This window comes from Lytechinus variegatus, chromosome 10 (assembly GCF_018143015.1).
Source record: "Lytechinus variegatus isolate NC3 chromosome 10, Lvar_3.0, whole genome shotgun sequence".
Classification (NCBI taxonomy): Eukaryota; Metazoa; Echinodermata; class Echinoidea; order Temnopleuroida; family Toxopneustidae; genus Lytechinus; species Lytechinus variegatus.
Window position 1 is genome coordinate 2,514,069 of NC_054749.1, and position 20,855 is coordinate 2,534,923.

General features: G+C 36.3%; 1 protein-coding gene across 1 annotated transcript; it reads left to right on the forward strand.

Moving 5' to 3' along the window:
• Positions 1 to 41: 41 nt before the first annotated feature.
• LOC121423191 lies at positions 42 to 13,652 on the forward strand. The gene is made up of 9 exons (XM_041618510.1): positions 42 to 138; positions 1,688 to 2,309; positions 3,640 to 3,781; positions 4,538 to 4,567; positions 5,002 to 5,120; positions 5,280 to 5,350; positions 6,476 to 6,575; positions 7,219 to 7,261; positions 12,946 to 13,652. The coding sequence occupies exons 1-9, from the start codon at positions 105 to 107 to the stop codon at positions 13,084 to 13,086; spliced, it is 1,302 nt and encodes a 433-aa protein (XP_041474444.1). The 5' UTR covers positions 42 to 104; the 3' UTR covers positions 13,087 to 13,652.
• The last annotated feature ends 7,203 nt before the right edge of the window (positions 13,653 to 20,855 follow it).

Genomic DNA, 20,855 nt, shown 5'->3' on the forward strand with positions numbered 1-20,855 from the left:
CGCGTCGGACCGTACCCGTTTGACAAGATAAAGACAAGAGATGGCGCTAGCGTAATTAAAATTGAGAGGATGAGCTCGCTGAAATGGCGTCCTAAGTTACCATCATGACAACGAAATGTACCACTCTGCCCCCTTCTGGTAAGAGAGTGTGGTGTATTACAATATTAATGACATACTTAGGGTCATTTTTTACATTCTTATATCTTAATTAAGTGAACTTTTCTAGTGCGCTTTTGCATCGGTAGCTTCGCCGAGAGCGCAACTTCCCGTTTCCCCGCACCCGTCCCAGCCCGGGCTCAAGCAAGTGAGTGCCCCTTGGCCTTGCATGTATTTCATGCAATTGCTAATGCGTGTTTAAATAATTTGTCAGCAAGTATGGTTGGAACTACCCCTTATCGACCACCTAATCTTCTAAGCATCGTATCTGCGAAAATATTTATCAATTTTACCCAGTTTTTGTCTCATTTGTCATGCAGAAAATTAAGCAGATCAGATTGCCATGTTTCGCACGACGACTCTGATTCAATCCGCGTATCGACGAACAACGAATACGACGATTTTCCATTTGCTCATTTGCACCCATCTTTTGAAACCGCCCACCCGCGATACAGTAAGTTTAGGGCTGATTCTTGTCGCGGTGGCAAAGTATTTTGACTCTTCCAAATCAGTTCTATGATGTCAACATGCTAAATGATCGTCTCACTACTTCCATTGCGAGCTTCGGCACGGCACATGATTCGACGATTGATATTTCTTCTAAAGCCGTTTCCTATCTGATTTCTTGGTTTTTCAGTGGGGTTAAGGTCTGGTCAATACAATTTTGATTAATTCTACTAAATTTTTACTTTTTGTTTCTTTTTTTCCTCGTAAAATCTATTCTCACCGTTTCTATGGACACTGCGCCTACTCCCGCGCGTATCTTTTGTAATACGCAATAATCTTAACGCGCGCAAGGTGGTTGGTTTCAAAAGAGGTGGTCGATATATGTGGTAATCTCACCATACAGAATTCTTTTCAAGTTCCAGTCACAAGAGGTGTCAGAAACACTAAAATAATGAAAAAAGGGTATCTATTTCGCTAGGATTCTAGGAAAGCTATGTGTTTGGGTCAAATTTGTTGAAATTTTTTTTTATAATTTAAAGCCTTTATTAAAGGATGTACTTTTTGCTAGTCATGAGGACTCCATGATGATGTTTTTTTAAAAAATATTTTGACATATATTTCTTCATCATGGAGTCTTGAAACCCTGTCCATATACATGTATGTATAAGAGACACATGTACACAAAGATGGATTTCCTTAGGAAATCCATAGTTAGAGGGTGAATTCGGTTTGTTGGGTAAAATTTTATTCATCTATGAACCTTCAGGCGCCTTATGCGTATAAAGGGATAAAAATTATTTCACTATAAATGGTAAAAATGAGACGTTTTTTACCGGGTCCGATCTCCCGTAGATCCCTCAATCCGTTTGTCAACAAAGCAAAGACAATAGACCTGACCCTTGAACCGCTTCGTGATGACGTACATCTGACTAGTGATACCGTTTTGAAAAATAATTTATAGATAAAAATTATTATTTCACAAATACTAAAATTTAATACGTGATTATAAATAATTAGTATATAGAGTCTACTAGTAATTATTTATAATCATGTATGAAATTTTATCTTATCTCTTTTTTTCTAGGGTCAAAGAAACCACCAACTGGACATACTCCTCAACTCGCTACTTCTGGAAAACAACTTGGGAATGCACAACTCCTATTTGAACCTTCTCCTCCTAAACTAGAGAAAACCAACAAAAACCGTTCCCCCAGCCCAAACATCAGACGCAGAACGCAGAGTGCCAAGACATCTCATACCAAGTCTTCAAGGTCGTTGCTTGTTTCTTCCAGTGGAAACGCAGAGAGGAGGCCCGTATCGGCAGTTGTTCCTGGAGAAAAGCAATACTTTCGGACATCTAAGTCTAAAGAGGAGGGAGTACATTTTGTAAACAATGCCAATAATAGACCTAGTCACGTCCCTGTGCCAACTCAGTTCTTGGCGTTTGAGGAAACAGATTCATGTCCTCACCATTCTTCATTAACGGAACCTCCCCATAGGCATGTACCGAGAACTTATCATGGTATGGTAGATTTCAAAGGTCATGGACATGAAGATACTGCAGGCCATCATGAAAGTGTGCCTGGAAAGAACTCAAGAAGAATGTTTTCAGATGATGGTTTAGCGAGTGAAGAGAATAGGAACAGTTTGCCTCAGGGTATTTCAGCCCTTTCACCATGGATTACACCTGGTCTGCCAACTGAGTGGTGAGTGCATGGTTGATTCCAATATTGATACCTTATGAAGAAACCGGTTTCAGGACAAAATCACGAGACATTGCTATAAAAGAACTTGGCGGGAGGGCCATGCTTTCCCTCCATTGTGCCCTTCATTATGCTCATTTTAGTTGTTAAATGGTCTGTTAAATTATCCATAATTTATTGTTTGAAATAGACATGAAATGAAATACTCGGAAAATTTGCTTAGCCCAATTGATCGTGGGCCCAGCAGCTGCTGTGCAGCGTATATGCAGTGTATATTCCTTGACCCCCCATGAAAATAGAATGAGAAAGATTAATCAAAATAAACTAATCGAACAATGAATATGAAATAAACAAACAAGTGAAAAACAAACAACCAAAAATAATTATCAAGAGTTACAAGAGACCTGATGAAAACAAACTTGCTTGAATGAAAATGATTATGAAGATGTCTTTCAGTAATATTTCCCCCAAATTAAAATGCGATGAGTGTTTACTTTGTCAAACAGGTATGAATGCAGTGAATTAATGATATTGATACATCTAAGGAAAATGAAGCAAGTTAAGTTGGTACCTGGTAGGAGATTATTTCTTGAAACAGAGAAGTTCTTAAAGGTGAAGTCCACCCCAGAAAATTGTTGATTTGAATCGATAGAGAAAAAATCAAACAAACATAACACTGCAAATTTCATCGAAATCGGATGTAAAATAAGAAAGTTGAGAATTTTTTTAAATTTCGCTTATTTTGCACAAAATAGTTAAATGCACAACTCAGCGAGATGCTAATGAGAGTCGATGATGTCCATCACTCACTATTTCTTTTGTTTTTTATTGTTTGAATAATACAATATTTCACTTTTTACAGATTTGAAAATAAGGATTAACTTAAACATAAACTGTGAAAATAATGGTAATTCCACATGTTCAGGGAGAAATAAAAATTTGTTGCACTTGACAAGGAGAAAATTAGAATATTTCATATAATAAAATACAAAAGAAATAGTGAGTGGGTGACATCATAAGTCTGCCAATTTGCATACCGACGAGGATGTGCATAGAACTGTTTTGTGAAATTAAGCGAAACTTTAAAATGTGATAACTTTCTTATTTTACATCCGATTTTGATAAAATTTTCAGTGTTTTGCTTGTTGGATTTTTCTCCTTTTTTTCAAATCACCTTTTTGTTGGGGTGGACTTGTCCTTTAACTGCTGTTCTGCCAAAGTGTGGGGAATTACATGTTCATGTATGTATCCTGCATGTAATTGCAGAGTGCTTAGAATATGTTAAAGCATTGAAATCTCCATGAATAAAGTATAATTATTTTATTATGAACAGGATAGGGGTAGATGACGAAAGCTGTTCGGTGTTCTTGCCTTCATTGCTGGGCGAAACTGAAGCCTTGCCTGTCGTACCTCCACCTGCAAAATCATCAGAAGTCATGCCACATAAGCCACCTCCTCCTCAGCCAAAACCATTTGTAAGCATTCATCTTGATACATTATCCATATACATTGTAGTTGCATCTCATAAGAGAGAGGAGCAAAGAGCAAATTTAAAGATACAATGAAAATTTGTACTCTATTAATGTGCTTGTTCCATGGGTAATTCTAAAAAAAAGAGGGATGTCCCTTACATAGTACATTTCTGCCTGCATCGGCTTCTATATTTTTAATCTACTCACCTTTTTGCCCACAAAAAGATGCTCATTGTATTTATAGATTGTGAAAATGCTCTGCTAAACATGTTGTTTACATAATTTTCATCAATGGACAAATTTGGTCCATCAATCTTATACTCCAAAATGATCCATTTTAATAATCAAAATGTTACTCAAACATATTGATTCCAAAATTAGATTATGTATTATATATACATGTAGATACTTGCATTACATCAGAGATTTACTGTGCAGCTCCCTTTTCCTTTTCTATGTCAGTTAATGAAACAAGAGGCTTCCCAGAAATTTACTATTTATTAGTATTTTAAAGTATTGATATTATGTGAAAACTTTCAAGTTTATTTTACTTCTGACAAGTTCAGGTTTAACTAGATCAATTAAATCACTTGATCACCTTCCCCCTTCATGGTGTTCATTTGAGATACACTATTGAATTCTTTCCAAAGATATATTTCAAGTGTACATTGCAAATGTGAATGACATTCTGCTTTCTGTTAAATTAAATATATTGGATTTTTAATTCTATAAATAATTTTCTGTTTCCCTTGCATACAGGATCCAAGAAAGTTATTCCATTATGATGTGGTAAGTTTATTCATTTATGGTAGATAGTTTTGTTGTAGATAATCTTTCATCTTTGGAATAGTGAATTCCATATTCTACTTGGATTCCATGATTTTGTTCCTGTTTCCATCTTCCAGTAAACTTTAAACTTTAATACTATAGATGCAATATGTTTATTCTATGTTCTATATTTTGTAGCTTAATGAGTTTTTAAAAAATACTTTTACCCTATTTTGTCACTCACTTTGCAAGAAAAAAAAAATTTGTTGTCCAAAGGGCCCTAGTCACAAGCTTAGCTTCTAGAGAAGTCCTAAAACAATTCATTTTATGTACTAACGTAACAGTTTCTTATTTATAAAAGATCATACATATATACATCATTTTATGATGGAATTTTGAATAGAATGAACTTAAAAAGTAAAAACATCTACTTATTGAATGTTTTCCATTTCCAGGAAAAGAACCTCCCTTCGTTCATGAAAGACGTTGATGGACCCCGGCCTAAAAGTCGCCCAGGTACCTCCAAAGATGGCAGGATATACTCGCTGAATGGACAGCTGCTGCATGATCAATGGTAAGAATACAATGGGAAAAAAAAACTTTCTTATAATTGTGCTGAAATTTGCATAAACCATGGTCTTATACCAGAGATAAAAACCCCCACCTTTTTAAAATCTGTCTAGGCTCTGCCTTTTTACCGTAATAATTAATTTCTTTCTTTTGTGATGCACAGTAAATATTCTAGGAACAGAACGGCGTTGATGATCAAGCAGGAAATTGAAGATCTGGAGCTACTTCTTGAAGGTAAATCTTTCAAGTTTTCTTTTGTAATTATTTTTAGCAACTTGATTTTCTACATGTTTATTGTGTGTTCGAACCATGTCTCAAACAAGCATTCACAGGCAAATCACACTAAATTCAGCATATGTAATTTCATTCTTTTACTTTCATTGATTATGATAGATTAATCATCTTCGAACACCTCAACGTCAACACCTTTGCTTCTATCATTAAAAGTTTCATACAATTCACCCTCTACTGTAAAGCCTGTTGCATGTTGTGTGATCCGTGTCATAAAGTTCTCTGACAATTTAGTCAGGGCTGACAACTTTACGACACACCCCCAGATACTTGAAAGAAAAATCCCATTTTGCATTAAATGGGAGACTTCAAAGAAGTGAATTGATCATAAATGTGAAGCTCATAATGCTAGGGATATTAAAACAAAAAATATCTACTTAACTGCATGCCTTGTAGTTGGCTAAAGTTCAAATTAGCTTCAAATTGCAGCTGATGACAACATCTGGAATTGAAAGTGCTTTTATTCCTTTATGGGACATGAAATAGATTCCAATCTGTAGTGTTCATACCACTAGTTAGAACTTTGATAGAGCAATAAGATTTTATAGTTTTGAATTATCTCATCAAATGCTACAGGTAGTACAATGTAAAAAAGAATGATCGCAGCAGATCGTGTAGTGTACGCTGGGCTTCAGCAATCATTTCAAACTGTAATATCCGATCTGAGCCTTAATAAGTCCCAACTAGTTTTGCTGAATACCAACGTCTGTTGTCCATAGTCCCAAGATTTCAGTATTCAAGTGCTATTTGTGAAGTAAGGTTATGATGAACACGTAGTGCGACACTTCTCAACATGAAATATATAAAGGACACATAATAGTATGTGGTCCACAAAGAGCGTACAATCTCCAAGCACACAATAAGCAGATTACAAGGTGAACACCATTCTCAGAGATGGACCCCTGAGTCGAGAGACTCCCAAGTGATCTAGTGTAATATATTGGAGTGGCTTGAGCGCCTCAATCAATTCAGAGTCCAGAGACTCCTAAGATATGTAGTGTAATATATTGGAGTGGCTTGAGCACCTGGATTGAGTGAATCTTTCATACGTCTGTGTTTTGGTTTCAGGTGTTGGACGTAAAGGAAGTGCCAATCCAGTCGTGCAGTATCAGTATGAGATCAGTATGCTGAAAAAGGCGGTGTCAGACACCATTATCCAGTGCCATCTGTAAGTTCAATTGATAGCAAGCAAATAATTACATGGAGCACTGATGGAAGGTGATTGCCCAACCTATCACTTCTCCATTATCTTTCAGTGATCGAGATGTAAGGCAGCGGTGACACAACATTAGCTCCTGCGACAAATACCTTTGGCTTCATTTCATCCAAGATGTAGGGTTAGGGTTGTCGTTGCAATAGGGTTTAATGCCAAATAAATTTTTGGGTTTAGGGTAGGGTGGTAGGGTGTAGTGTTAAATCCAGGTAGGATTAGTTATTCGATTTGTGTGTGGAATTCATGGCGGAGTTATTGTGACTTTTCGTGAAATTATGCAACCTGTGATTGAAAAATTACAGAAAAGAAAGATGAATCCCAGGCTCAGGGAAGAAGTAGAATTAAACTAGCACAACTGATCTCAGTGTAAGTGAGAAACCAGGAAAACTGTACGTGTATTGTCTTAGTGAGGTTTATAATCACTTTAAAACAAAGAGAAACTCTGATTTATGCATTGTGTATTTACGCCTCTTATGTTCACTTCATGTTATGCATAAAATGGACATTGACAATGGGTTGGATTACCACCTCCCTGATATTGGGCATTTGGTATTAAATATATATGATATGTTTTTCTTTGTAATTCCTTTTATTTTAGAATGAGGAGACCCAAGCCAAAAGAGGAAGAACCACCAGATTTAGTGAGTATAACAAATTTTAGTTTAACACCATTTGTAGATCTGTGTCTATGCCTGGTTTAGCCTGATATGAGTTTTATTTACAGTCAGCCTTTCTGTGGATGAATTACCACTTTTTAAAGCCAAAAGTCTTTGGAAAGATTCAGTAATGTGAATAATATTGGAGTATCATCTCACATCCCAATCAGGAGCCCCGTTGACACTTTCACGCATTGTGGTTCCCGCATAGTTGCGCATTGGCACGCACTCATGCGGGCCAATGCGCAAACTATGTGTGCCAGCTTAGGGATAGGTGTGTGAAATGCTTCCCAAAATTTTCAACATAGTGGAAATTTTTGGCACACATTACAAATATGTGAACTATTGGTAAACTAGTCGTGCACTATGTTAGGCCAAAATAGAAATAGAAAAATAGTAGGCACACCCCCAGGAAAACTGGACGGTTTAAGCATTTTTTGTTACCAGGAACAAAATAAGTACTCTCGAATAAACGATTATTGATGCGAGTGCAAAACATGAGCCAACTCTGCGTCATATTCCAACCTGGTAGAGGGAGTCCTGCTCTTCCTTCATCTACTGCATCATGCAGGGAACATTTCCTCCACCTGAGTCGCTACCATGTGCTCCATCCACATACAGGAATGTGTATTCCGCGTCTGCAACTGCCATGAGGATGATGCTGTGGAACCCTTTATAGTTGTAAAATAAGGACTTGGCTGGCTTCTTAATAGCCTCGTGCTTTCCATCAACAGCACCCAGACAATTATGGTAGTTCCATTTTGAACTGAAATTCAGGGCCACATCCTTTCGGTTTTGGGACATTTGAGGACTTCTTCCTTGTACACCTTGATTATTACATCGCATACTTCAGGAGAACAATTCATCAACATTTCTTGTCTGCCAAGTTGTCAGATCTGACAACTTTCCTTGTCTTTGATTGGCTGAGAAGCGCCGTTACTATGTAAACTCTCTGATAAAATGGGACATGTCGGATAAAACGTTCGAGAAATCCTTTCATAAAATGCTCCCCTGGGATAAATCTTGAGATTTTGCTTTTCTCCACTCATAAGCTACACTGCAATGTTGCATACAAATTACACGTTGCCAAGAATCGCGGAGTCACAGCAAGTCTTAGTCCTACCTCTAATGGTTCTCTCATAAATGTTGTTTTCTTCTCAAGACACGGTGTCAACTTCTCTACCATTGCTCCAAAGACATCAGGCGTGATCCTCAAGTAGTTTCTGTAGCTCTTGCGCTCCTCTCTATGTAATTCTGTCAAGAAGTGATCAAAATGTCTGTGGACGTGGTGTCTTGACAGCCAGTGTCTCTCACCCATCACATCCTTGCTTTTCTTTTCCTACCCTTCACCTGTTCCTGCTCCTTGAATATACTTCTCTGCTGTTGGTGGACTATTATTCCTGCAGACACCACATATATGCACTTTCCCACAGAAAAATTAACATGAATCAAACACACAAACTAGTTTGGAAGATATCTGCAACATGATCGCCGCTTGGCAATGTTGAATGGTGCGCAAACATCCGGGGCAATATGTTACGAATAGTTCATGATTTATCGTTATTATCATTATTATATTATTATTATAAAGTCTTATTTATCCAGGGTAGCCTCATCAGTGATGTACACTGTTCTCCCAGAGGGCTCGCTACATTTAAACACATACAAAAGAAAAAAACAAAGGACAACAAATTAGAACGATACAAACAGAATAAATTTTAGTGATTAGTGTCTTATAACTTGGGTTAAAATCTACGATTTCTCCAATAGGATGAAATAAATGATTGTAAGGTTGCAGCCCTTCTAACCGCAGATGGAATATCATTCCACAGAATTGAACCGTGTACTGAAACCCTTTTCTTTCCCTTCTCTGTTTTACACTTTTGTATTATGATCCCATAACTATTAGCATTTCTGGTACGGTATGAGTGGGTGCACACCATGCATGAACTATGCGTGTCAATGCCATTAAATGGTGGGCATTGACACGCACTTGCACGCATTCGATGCGGGGCCAAAGTGCGTGCAAGTGTCAACCAGGTATAACATAAAAATGCAGTGACATTTTAGGGTATTGGGGCCCTCCTTGGTAATGTGCGGATTTGTCTACAAAGAACATAGGCCTTCTGAATTTTATTTTTTAAACAAAGGTAAAATATTGGAATATTCAGTCCATTCCATTGAGAAATTATTTTATATCAAACAATAATGAACAAAAAAACGCAATATTTTACCAGTTTGGTTTGGATCCCAACCAAGATAAATTTCCAAATGATATTGTAAAATGCATCCATGAACCCTAACCATGGGGGATGGGGGTGGTAGGGTGGTTGCTCCTTCCCCCTCAATACTTGGGTAATTGCATCATGGCTGCTGGGAATTTCAGCTTCTCGCATCATTACTTTTCCTCAGAAGTCTTGCGTTCATTTTGACACCACATGGGCTTGTTGCATAAAACTTTTGCCATAAAAAACTCTGACAAACTTTTTCCAGGGTTTTTTTTTAATGTGTAATTTTCAATGGCATAATTTTGTTTGCCCGAGTATTTCTGTATTTGCCAGAGTTTGTTTATGGCAAAAGTTTTATACAATGGGCTCCATTTGTCCATATCGGACATACATGCACACCTACGGGGTGTTATATGTAAGAAATCTTGTGTTTTACATAAACAAAGAACAGGATAAAATCAAACGAAAAATTTTAGAGCAGAGTGTTTTTTAAGTGCAACAGTAAATTTGCATATAGACCTTTTTAATGCGGGTTGGTCTATATGAGATTTCGCTTTTAATTTATTAAGACTACATTTTATTTTATTGAATAATTTATAGTTTGATAGGCAGAACACTGAGTGCTTAGATTCACCGGTATTAAGCACCCTACAAATTTTATTATTATTATTATCATCATTATTATTCATAGTTCATGCAAATTTGCTATACACCTGATAATACATCAAAATTGGTTATTTCATGTTTGAGAAACATTATTGGTCATTATTGCTAAGTTTTCACATGTGCTTTCCTCCTTGTTTTCGTTGAAATTACGAAAATATCCCCTTGATGCATAAAATATGTATTAGGAATAGTTAATTAGCTAATTTGAAAAAAAAATGCAAAATTGATAAAAATAAATCACACCACACCATCAGATTCAGCATGAAAATTTTAAGCTTCATCAAACCTTGCATCTCTGAGATCAATGGGGATCCTCCACCCCCCCAGTATATTTATTTAGAAAACTAGCTCACTCACAGGTTAATACATAGATGTACTTTTATTCCTCATCCTCCACACGTAACAGAGGTTTCAAGACAAAGCAATTTGTAGACAAGATAATACAAAACACATGGATTTGTATTCTGATCTTGGCATTAAAGCCCTTCGCAAGCTTTGGTTATTACAAAGAGTCAATAATGTGAATAATACTAATGCATAAGCTCCTGTTCCAATCTTATAAAAAAATTGTTGTAGCAGTTGAATCTTGTTTAACCACTGATTCCCTGAAAATTCAAAAATTGAAGTCTTAGATATCTAGCGGCCTCTCTTGATGGTGTTTTAATTTCTCCAAATCAGAGGCTCTTGGATATCATAAAGCTGCAGTGAAGACATATATAATCTCAAATTTTCAGCATATTTTTTGTCTTATAGATTTATATATAAAAACAAATATGACCACATATATTTTCATCAGGTGCCTGATTGGAATAATTTTCCATGTCAAACTGCAAAATTTATCCTGTAAAACAGTTTATTTAGATTTTGAATACTGACAAAATTGCGAGCAGTTTCGCTCCCGGACAAGCCCCCAAATGTCACGAGCGAAACTGCTCTAATTAACTTATTAATCTACAGGCTACTTAACCACCCTGAATAAAAGACCAAAGGATATTCAAGATATAAATGAAGTGATCAATTTAATGTCACAAAATATAATAAGTCATTTACATTGAATCGTTGAGAACATAAGTATAATTGCAAGCAGATATTCAATAAATCATTTCATATAGAGAAGGAGTATAATCATCATTGAGTGATAGTCCCAAGATTATGAGAGGAGATTGATCTGAAAATAGGCCTTTAAAATTATGTTACCGAAAGTCTTGGAAAGTTTATCGATTGCTTGATCAAACCTTCAATCGGGTAATGTGGAGTTCGAAAACAGAAGAGATCGACAAACCACGACGACTACGAAGATTGGACGATTATGACGAGGAACAAGTATGCCGATGATCGACGACGACGACGAAGAACACGACTGACGTCATCAGCGAAGACACGTGTCCTTGAAGAAAGAAGAACAAGAGTTGATTTGAAGCTCTAACTTGGAAGAATTACGGTCAAGTCCGATGAACAGTAGCTTCGGCTGACTGAAGTGAGTCATTCCCCTCGAATGACATTGTGACTCATGACCTGGACATAGAGGGTAGGTGCTACCCTGACCTACGTTGACTCTACATTGACCCTGGGCTGACCCTAGGTTGACAGCCTTCTAAAATATGAATAGACCAAATACTTAACAGCAAAGGCCCTAACAATATTCTATTCACAAAGATATCAGCTTATCAAAATTAGCTTTCATATTTATTATCAAAGTAAATGAATAACAAGCTTCTATTAGCATGAGCTTTCTGATAGTCAAGAAAATACATAACAGTTGAGAAATCTAATATAATTATTTCTCTCTCTGAATCGTAGATCAATTATATAATTGACTTTAACAGACTTGAAAAATACAACTTTGTTCATTTTAGTAAGGATAATTATATTCACATTGAAGACTGGAGTAAGATGTCATTTGGTGACAAAATGAGCAGAATATATATATATGTAAATCTGTCTTTCTTTCTGAAAACAGACATGCCATATTAAGCAAAACGTATGAACCAAACATTACTTACAATTCGGCATCGAGTAGAAAGGAACCTCCCCGCACTGGGTAGGGTGGCACACGCCCTTTTCCTTGGTTAGGAAACACCCCAAATTGGACCTTCTCCGAAATCAAAAGTGAGAGTGAGCTGGCTTGGCTTTTCTTGCCAGCACACCAAACAGAAATATGAAACACAAAGAGTCTGTAATCCTATACACCTGTTAAACTATAGTCTACTTATTATGACAACCCAGCCTGTTAAAATACCAGGCAACCTATCATGCCTACAGTTTAGTTACTAAGGTATGCAGTCCACATCTGTACATGGAGTTTAACAAAACATGGACTTTAACAAAAGGGTTATCTAATTTTGAATAAGATCCTACACCCTTATTATATGTATTATAGATTCCATATTTTACAATGTATCATTGGAACATATCAACATGTTGACTAAAGATATTTTTCTTATACATTGGGGTATGAAACTGAAAGCATGTGCGTGACGATATGTCCACCATAAAAAATTTTTTTTTGAGAAATTGATTTTTTCAAAAAAATGGAGGAAAAATTTGGAGGAGCAGCTCATCTGTGATGTCACAAAATATAATTTGAAAAGTTCATAACTCCGGTAATCTTTGACATGTTTTTATCAAACCTTCAACAGGTTATTTTTTATTAGTTTTAAGCTTTCATTAAACCAATTTATCGTCAGGGTCACCTTCCCCTTTAAGCTGTCATATCTTGAGAACACTGCTTACTTCAAATTTTCTCTCTTGCTCTTTGATTACGTGTCATTACAGACCGGATTACGGCAGTACATAAGAGAGCGGGAACGTGTGCTTGCTAAGATCAAAGCAAGGAGGGAAGCTTGTCTGATAGAGCTGGCAAAACTTGAAAACTCCCTCGGTCTCGGAGATCAGGCCAACCAGAGTGTAGACTGAGCTAATAAATCTTCATCATTTACATGTAGGAGGGATTCACATTGACTTGTTTGTTCTTACCAATCAGATGCAAGGAATTGAGGTGACTTGTAACAATAGTCAGTGAGAATCTTTTGAAAGATCTCTAGATCTCAGAGACCAGGTGGGTGTTTCATAAACCTGTTTGTAAGTTATGAGCGACGTAACGTATGACTGGTGACCCCTTTTAGAGAAGCAAAATTAGCACCAGTGGTAATTTGGGCTGTGTCACTTACCATAAGAAAGGGTCTCCATTCGTTTTTAAGGTTATGCGTAACTTACGCATAGCTCAATGAAATGGCCTTCAGCCAGTAAGAGTGCAACACTACGCCTCTAAATCATCATCTGGAGAGTGTGTCATGAAGCAAATAGTCTGGGATTTATAATGACTCATTTGCTTTGAGCCAATCAGATGCAGAGATTTGCAATACACATAGCTTTAATAGTCTGTAAAAATCACGCAAAAACTATGTATGTCCAATACCCCTTTCATAGTGAGAGCCGAAGTGGAGTTAGTCCGGAGTCCAGGAGGAGTTACTCCACTTTGGAGGGCAATATGAAAATTCTGAGATTAGTTCGATCCGGATTCAAAGCGGAGTACTCAACCCACTTCGAGAAGAGGGTTACAAACGGAGTTACTCCGCACCGGAAATGCGGTATGCGCTTATCGCTGTGATCGGCCACACGTATGGCGCGAACTCGCTTGGAAACCATGGCAACGACTGCGGATACACCGCTGCGGTGCTTGCCAATATGAAAGGGGGTTTAAAGTCGGTCCGCAGTACAAGCGGATCAACTCAACCCGGAGTTACTCCGGAGTAACTCCACTTCGCCTTCACTATGAAAGCGGTATTAGAGACCAGAGCCCAGTGTCTTACAAGAGTTACAATTAATCCAATCAACCATATCTCTATGGAAATCGATCAGTGTCATAATTTGTTCTACATGAAATTTGAAAAATGTCCTTTGCAAACAAAGGGGAACATGCCAAATTGTCAAGAAATCGATGAATTTATGAATATACATCATAGCTAGAATTTTTTGAACAAACATGCATTTTATATGGTGAGTTTGGCGGCTTTCCATAGTTGCAATTGATCAAATCAATCGCAACTCTTTCATGAAGCTGATTGTAAGTTACAAACAACTGCATCTATGAGCATTGAGTGGTAACCAATGGTAATTTTGGCTATGTACCATGAGGAAAGACCACATGATATTTAAAAAGTCATGCATAACATTTTTCTGAAATGGCCCTTTGGCCAATCAGAGTGTTGACTGAGCTACTTATAAATCCTCATTTGGGAATTGCATCACAAAGCAGATAGTCAGGGATTTTCATATTCTCAATTGCTATGAGCCAATCACGTGCAAGGATTTGCAGTAGCTTATAACAATAGTCAGTGGAAATCACTGGTTACTTGGTTCTTGAAATGCTCCCTACCTCTTCTTCACCTTGATTCACTTGATGTGTAAAATTCATGAAAACAGTGTGTGAGACAGAATTTGGTCTTCTGATTTTTTTTTCAGAATGTGTTTTTTTTTTGATATGGTATATGAAGATATTTCTATATATATATGATTTATTCCTATCCAACAGCAGATAGATTATCGTTTAAAAAATTAATAAACAAGCGTACAGATAATGCTGAAAATTCAATCAAAATTGAACAGAAAAATATTCCAAATTTTAATCATGTTTGGTTGGGTATATTTATAAAAAAACGTAAACAGCGAGTTTCAGGTCACATGATCAAGGTCAAAGTTCATGGAAGGTCAATGAACTTTGGCTATGTTGGGGGTATTTGTTGAATGACCATGATCTCTGTAAGTGTATTGGTCCAGTTCATAAAACGTGGACATAAGAGTAACCAAGTATCTCTGAACATCCTGTGTGAGTTTCAGGTCACATGATCAAGGTCAAAGGTCATGGAAGGTCAATGAACTTTGGCCATGTTTGGGGGTATTTGTTGAATTACCATCATACGTACCTCTGTAAGTGTATTGGTCTAGTTCATAAAACGTGGACATAGGAGTAACCAAGTATAACTGAAACATCTCGTGCTAGTTATAGTAGTTTTCAAAGTCAGCACTGCTGCTATATTGAATTGCATGATGCAGGTGAGACCGCCAGAGGCATTCCACTTGTTATTTGTAAGGCTTAAAGTGTATATCATTGCATGACCTGCAGTGTTTATGTAACATGCACAGAACTATTTTTACCTAATCATTGTAGGATTTAGGTCATAGCTATAATTGAATGACCCTGGGGCCCGTTGCAGAAAGAGTTGTAATCAATCGCAACTCTAAGCAACATGCACAACTTGATTTTTAGGCAATCAACAGCGCGCATTTTCGAATTGTGATTGATTTTTTTGACTTGCGTTTAAACACAACTCTTTCTGCAATGGACCCCTGCAGAGTTTAGGTTACATATGCACAAAATTGTTATTTCTAAGCTTTAGGTCTGAGATATTATTGAATGACCCACAGTAGGTGGTTTCAAACAGCCTCGATCACAAGATCCCCGTAAAATTACGAGAAATTTTTTTAGGCTAAAAAATACCCATTGATTATTCCTGCATTCACACCGCCCCGAAACATATTCTTCGGGATAAATTCCTGAAGTTAGGAGCATGCTCAGTATGGTCTGATAAGCAGGCAAGGCGCGAGATTAAAAACCAATAGCTCAGCAGCCACCCACGGCGCCCGCGCCCAACTACACGCTGGGCTAAAAGTTTCCGTAAATTGCTTTCACATTGCCAAAATACCTGCAACCTTGGAAAAATCCCCTCGAAAGTTCTCGTTATTTTGCAAAGTACCTACTATTTATTGGGTATTTTCTTTCGGGGATATTACGTGTAATTTACTTTTACATTGCCACTATTACCTGGTATTTTCTGATCAGGCAAATAAAATACCTGGAACTGACGAACTTCGAGGCGGTCTGATATCACCTTATGTCTAGGTTACATGCACAAAACTATATTTACCAATCCAAGATATCATCACATATCCTGCAGTCTTATGAATTACATTAAAAAAATGTATATTTACTGTTTATTTACCTAATTGTTGAAATGATGTGCTGAAATATTTGCCGGGATTATGAATGTGCAATTTCTATTGAACATTTTCTTAGTATGATATGTGAGAATCTCCAATTTATCTGTTAACGTTACATTACCCTGCTGTATTCAACAATGATTGTCGGAATTGTATTGGATGGCTCAGAATAGAATACCAGGGCCCTGTTGTACAAAGAGTTACGATTGATCTAATCGATTGCAACTATGGACGGCCAGCAACATCGACATCTATTATGCATGTTAGTTCAAAATATTTTCAAGCTGTGATGTGTATATTCATGCATTCATTGTTTTCTTGAAAATTCACTGCGCTTCTCTTTGCATAAAAAGGACATTGTGCAAATTTTTCGTAGAAAAAATTGTGACACTAATGGATTTCCATAGAGTTACGAGTGATCAGATAAATCGCATCTCTTTGTAAGACGGGCCCCAGAAATATTGCAAGAGCTATGGCCAATATTGCGCGAATCGTAGGTGAGTGCAATGTTGGTCCTAACAAGTGGAATTTTTTGCGGTATTCTATGAAAGAAAGCCATCCAATATACATGTAGTTATTATTGTTTATTCCCCCAGAATAATGATGTAAGCAAATTGTGTCACTTATCATAATCAGTTAATATTGGCCTCACTTTGTGGAGTCAGTTTGATCACATAGAAGTGGAAGTTACATGTAGCTCTTAATGACATCATGAAGAACTACATGTAAGTTGCACTACGCTCTATGTTGCAATGTTGCTTATTACATTGCATTGATTATTGTGTGCATTATAGTTTTTGAGCATGTGCATTAGACTGTTCAATATGTTACCATATAATTGAACAGCAAGTTTTGTACAGTAGCTTATAGGATATTTGTCAGACTTAGGTTAATATTTGTTCCATACTGTACACTCTTGTATTGAACAGGCATATTGTGCAGACCAAGATGCACATTTTTGATGCATCACTACAACACTCTGTACAGGATAAACCAATAATTATTTATAATGTTCATTTGTAAGTTGTGCACATATTAGTACTCTTCACATATTATGGATGTAATTTGCAAGTAGTAATTCAAAGATGCTGGTGTGTAGTTCATCAGCATTTCTGAATTGTACATTTCAAGTCCACCCCAACAAAAAGTTGATTTGAATAAAAAAAGAAAAAATCCAACTAGCATAACACTGAAAATTCAAAATTGGATGTAAAATGACAAAGTTATGATATTGGAAAGTTTTGCTTAATTTCACAAAATAACTATATGCACATCGTGGTCAGTATGCAAATGAGGAGACTGATGATGTCATCCACTCACTATTTCTTTTGTATTTTATTATATGAAATATTCTAATTTTCTCCTCATTGTCAGTTGTAACAATGATTAATTCCTCCCTGAACATGTGGAATTAGCATAGCTTAATACTATGTGGTTCTGTCAAGTTGGTCCTTATTGTCAATTCTGTAAAAATGAGATATTGTATAATTCAGACAATAAAAACAAAAGAAGTAGTGAGTGATGGGCATCATCGACTGACTCATTTGCATGTCACTGAGGTGTGCATAGCACACTTTTGTGAAAGATAAGCAAAACTCTAAAATGCCATTACTTTCTTATTCAATATCCGATTTTGATGAAATTTTCATTGTTATGCTCGTTTGATTTTTCTCTATTCATTTAAATCAACATTTTTCTGGGGTGGACTTGACCTTTAATATTCATATAAAGGCATTAATTAATAGAGTAGTGGTACCAACGAAGAGAGAGAGAGAGGGGGGGGGGGGGGGGGGGAGGGGGGGGAGAAAGAGAGGGAGAGCAGACATGTACTGGAAAACAATGTCCATCAAAATAAATTTACTGTTTGGAGGCTTTTATGTTGACTTCATACAGATGAAAATATTTGTTTTCTCCTATTGTGAATGTGTCTTTATTATGCTTATTAATGCCTACATACATGTATTATACATTGAAAAAATATAATATTCAATGATTTTGAAAAGGATTTGAGGGCTTTCTGTTTTGCTTTGGAAGTTTTTTTTTCTGAATGAATTTTGATGATATACATATGTTTGAGTTAAATGATTTGTTGGAATTTGAATGTCAAATGTGCAGCTTCTATTTAGTGCTTCGTTTTCTATTTTCATGGAGGCATATTATGGAAGAAATAAAGGATTATCAATTTAGCTACACAATATTTGGGTACGCCAGTATATTGGAGTCCATAATGAAGGCTTATCTCTTAAAGCAAATACCTACACATCCATATTTGGATATCATAAATCACCCTTTTTGATTTCTCTCCCTATCCCCCTTTTTTCACACTTTTTTTTAATACCATAGTACAGTGCTTCTCAACCTATCAAAATCAGGGCAAGTTTTCAGCTCCAACAACTTGTTGGAAAAAATTGATGAAACGCTCCCCAGAATATAACTATTTTATATTCCTTTGAAGTTTTGCTAAATATGATGATCACTGCCATACAGGTGAGGGGGGACCTTTGGGCCCATGGCCCCCTCAAAAGTTCAATCAGAAAGAAAAAAAAAGAAACTGAAAGGGAAAAGAATGAAATATATTATTTGTTTAATATATTGTCAAAATCTATTACAATATTACCTTTTTTATTAAAAGTTAAAAAAATGATAAAGTTATTGAAAATATTAATGGACGAAAAGGACTGAAAGATAACATTTCCTACTAATTAATGTACCCTTAAAGTGGATTTTTTTAAAATTGTTCTTTGGGCCTGATGTTGCCATGATAAAATGATGAAAAGTGAGTGTTGCAAACCTCCGTAAGTTTTTATGATATGCACTTTCATTACTACATAACAACTATTATTGTAAAATCAAATCGATCACAGCTGGTTCAGCCCTAATAAAATCAATGCTATTTACACCTATCTATGCTGAAGTGTAACAAATCTGGTTCACGGCTTGGTTGTTTTTGAATCCCGCCCAAATGTGTATCGTAATCTCTAAATATATCAAAATTGAGAAACGTCTGTCTGTCGTGACTCTGGAGTACAATTTAGTTTCTAAAAACAGTTGCATTTATGTAGGTTACATTTGGTCCATGGTGCCCAAGTTAACTAAAAAATTATAAAGCGAATTGTGAGAGATTGAGAAAGTCTGATATAAATGTAATACAAATAAAGCCAACAATTTCCCGGAAAATGGATAAAAGCCATGACATTCCACACTTATGTATATATTCATAATATTGTTGGTTGATGGTATAGCTTGCAGTTATTTTCAATACATAATATTTACATAATGTATGTGAGTGTGGGTGTGTGTGCGGTATGTGACACAGAATACATGTAAGAGAATAATAGTTGTGAAGCTCACATGTTTATAATGAAACCCACAAAACGTTCATATTGAAATTCATTTTCATTATCATAATTCGTTATTATTTTGTATGAAATTCTGTTAACAAATCATTTTCATTATCATAATTCGTTATTATTTTGTAAAAATTCTGTTAACAAAATCGTAAAAGACAATAAATCGTGCGATGCCCCACGTATATCATCATGTAAGTTTATTAAATGAGAATTCAAATTTGATGGGGTAAATAAGCTCATGCAATAAAATGAAAGGAAAACTGAGGTAAAGATAAGTAAGCGAGGTAGCATGACAAAAAGAAGATATATTAGTTGGTAGGTAGGATAATAGACAAAGTAGATAGTACACACACACACCCTCACACATCAAGAGAGAGAGAGAGATACAGAAGGGGATGACAAGATCGGGGGGGGGGGTGATATGAGATATAAAGTCCTGGATATTGGCCCCGTCATACAAAGAGTTACGACCGATTTGATCAACCTCAAGTATATGGAAATGCATCAATGTCATAAAGGTCTCTCGGGAAATTTGCACAATGTCCTTTACACTCCAACAAATAATGGGGTGAAAATGCTGCATCTGAGGGTAATTATGTGTCCAACCAACATTGGGCATTTCTTTTGGGCACTTTTATTTATCCAGTTTGATGAAAATGTTGCCCATTGTAAAGTAATTGCTGCTTATTTTCTTAACCTTACTGGACAATATGCTTCCCGCATTGGGTAAAATACTGCCCCAAATTAGTTGGTCACATGATTACCCTCGTGATGGTTAAAATTTTACCCAATATTTTTTTACAGTGTAAACAAAGTGAAACAGACTGAATTTTAAAGCAAAATATGAATATACATCATATCTAAAAAAATATTTCAAATAAACATATATTTTAGATGTTGACATTGCTGGTTGAGTGGATCAATCGTAACTTTTTGTAAGAGGGGGCCCAGAATGGCGTCTTGATGGAATATATGTATTTATTGGCATAAACGGGATTAGGCCACATATTTGGGCGACCTTTTACAGCAATTATGTTAACACAAATTTGATTCATGTTATCATCCTTTCTGGCTACCATATCAGCAGATATCGATTCGTATTGCCATGAAAATTGTGGGTTATGGATCACTGTAAAATTTCTGAACTTTTCCAGAGCTATACGTTCTGTATGTGTAGCTGTTTGAGGTGGCAAGGCATGCGCCAGATGTTCTGGGCAGCTATTATTCTCGATACAAACAACGGCCTTGTTGCGCGTAAGCGGGTCGATCTCTTTCCAAGATTCACAACGCCCTGATATTAAAAGACATAGAAAACAATATACCAAAAACAAAACT

What these genes read in the sequence shown, in the direction of transcription:
- LOC121423191 (XM_041618510.1), top strand. Translation starts at nt 105, where the DNA reads ATGACAACGAAATGTACCACTCTGCCCCCTTCTG. An exon ending in CCTGGTCTGCCAACTGAGTG is followed by an intron (nt 2,310 to 3,639) that starts GTGAGTGCATGG and finishes TATTATGAACAG; the next exon opens with GATAGGGGTAGATGACGAAA. An exon ending in ACCATTATCCAGTGCCATCT is followed by an intron (nt 6,576 to 7,218) that starts GTAAGTTCAATT and finishes CTTTTATTTTAG; the next exon opens with AATGAGGAGACCCAAGCCAA.